This window comes from Plasmodium reichenowi, chromosome 5 (genome assembly GCF_001601855.1).
Source record: "Plasmodium reichenowi strain SY57 chromosome 5, whole genome shotgun sequence".
NCBI lineage: Eukaryota > Apicomplexa > Aconoidasida > Haemosporida > Plasmodiidae > Plasmodium > Plasmodium reichenowi.
In genome coordinates, this window is record NC_033650.1 from 925,544 (window position 1) to 927,667 (window position 2,124).

At 15.3% G+C, this 2,124-nt stretch overlaps 1 protein-coding gene across 1 annotated transcript; it reads right to left on the reverse strand.

Moving 5' to 3' along the window:
• Positions 1-959: 959 nt before the first annotated feature.
• On the reverse strand, positions 960-1,820 carry PRSY57_0526200 (ubiquitin-conjugating enzyme E2 N, putative; the record flags this gene model as incomplete). Its single annotated transcript, XM_020114566.1, has 4 exons — positions 960-1,181; positions 1,358-1,452; positions 1,553-1,639; positions 1,766-1,820. The coding sequence occupies 4 exons, from the start codon at positions 1,818-1,820 to the stop codon at positions 960-962; spliced, it is 459 nt and encodes a 152-aa protein (XP_019970743.1).
• Positions 1,821-2,124: the final 304 nt, after the last annotated feature.

A 2,124-nucleotide genomic window follows, 5' to 3' on the forward strand; every position in this document is an offset into this window, starting at 1 on the left:
TAAATATATATATATATATGAATATATTTATATTAATAAAAAAAAAAAAAACTAATTATATAAAATATATTATTATTTCTTCTTTTTTTTTTTTTTTTTGTTTATATGGAAATAAGAAAAATAAAAAATTAAGGCAGGTGATAATAGTATGTATATATATATAATATATTATATATATTTTTTTTTTATGTATACATTTATTTATATATACAAATAATAATTGAAAAAATATGAACTTGTCTTCGTTTACACAAATAATATATATATATATATATATTATTATTTTTTATTTTATTTATTTATTCCATATAAATAAAAAAAAATATATAATTTTCTTTTTTATTATATGTATATATTTATTTTAAAGAGATGAAAATTTTGATGAAAAAACAAAAAAAAAATTTATTTTCTGTTATCTATTATATTTTTAAATTTTTTATATATTTACATATATATATATATTAACTTATGCGGAAAAAGATATAATTTTAATATTAAGACATGAATAAAAAATTATACATACATACATACATACATATATATATATATATATATATATATATATATATATGTATTTATTACCAAGTTAGCTTTTTTTCTTTTATAAGATAAGGGTTACGTGAAAATCTTTTCAAAGTATAATTATTTTTTTATTATTTTTTTTTTTTTTTAATATTTTTACGAAAAGTTCTAAAATATTTCATATATATATATAAAGATATACAACATATAAATATATTTATATATATATATGTATATTATTCCTTATGTGTATTAAAAAAAAAAAAAAAAAAATTATAACATAGAAGAAATAAAAAAAAAAAATATATATATATATATATTTATTTATTTATTCATATTGAATCATACGAATATATTATTAATAAAATTACACATATTTATTATAAAATCTTCAAAAAAGAAATAAATAAAGAAAAATATTCTTTTAATAATTTTTATTATAAAACATTATTATTTGCATAAATTTTATTCCATTGTCTAGCAACATGTTCAGCATCGTTTTTATCTTGTTTAAAATGTTCAGCAACTTTCGAATCTAAAGGATCATCTGGTTCTGGTGATGATAATAAAGCTTGTATGCTTAAGAGTACTGTACGTATTTGTAATGCAGGACTCCATTTATCTTTTAATATATCTAAACAAATTCGACCTAACTTATCCTATAAGGAAAATAAATAAATAGAAAAGAAATATATATAAATAGATAAAATATAATGTCCACATATGAAATGTATTAAAAAAAAAAAAAAAAGAAATATATATATATATATATATATATATATATATATATATATGTATATATGTATATATGTAAATTTTTTTTTTTTCTTCTTACAATATTTGGATGATATATTTTTGTTAAAAAACGAACTTTGGGAGGTTCCATAGGATACTGCTCTGGCAAGAAGAGCTCTAATTTATACGTTCCACCTAATAAATTATTACATATAATATATATATATGTGTGTGTATATATATTTATATATTATAATATATTTATACATTCCATTATATCATATTATTATTATACCCTCATATGGTGTTCCATCAGGTCCATTTATTAAAATATTAAAATGACGATAATTCTCAGGAACAGGTACAGCCATGATTCCTGGGGCTGCAAAAATAAAAAAAAAATATATAACCATGAGCATCATAAGGTATAAATATAAAATATATATATATATATATATATATATATATTACAAACAATTATTATTATGTTTCTTTATTTTTATATTACGTGGTTCATTCGCTAAGTTTTGTGTTTCTTTTGTTATTCTTCTAGGTATTGACATATTCTATACATAAAACATACATACATACATACAAATATATATATATATATATATATATATATATATATATATATATATATATATATAAATTTTTTTTTTTTTTAAATAAAACATCATAAAATAAAATTATGTATTATTTCTAATGTGATACGTAATAATTTAATATATTTTATCGATATACAAAAAAAAATACATTGAAAAAAATATTCAAATAATAATATATTATCAAAATAATCAAATATTAATATGAATAAATTATGTGTTATAATTTTTTTTTTTTTTTTTTTTTTTCTTCTTCTTTTAT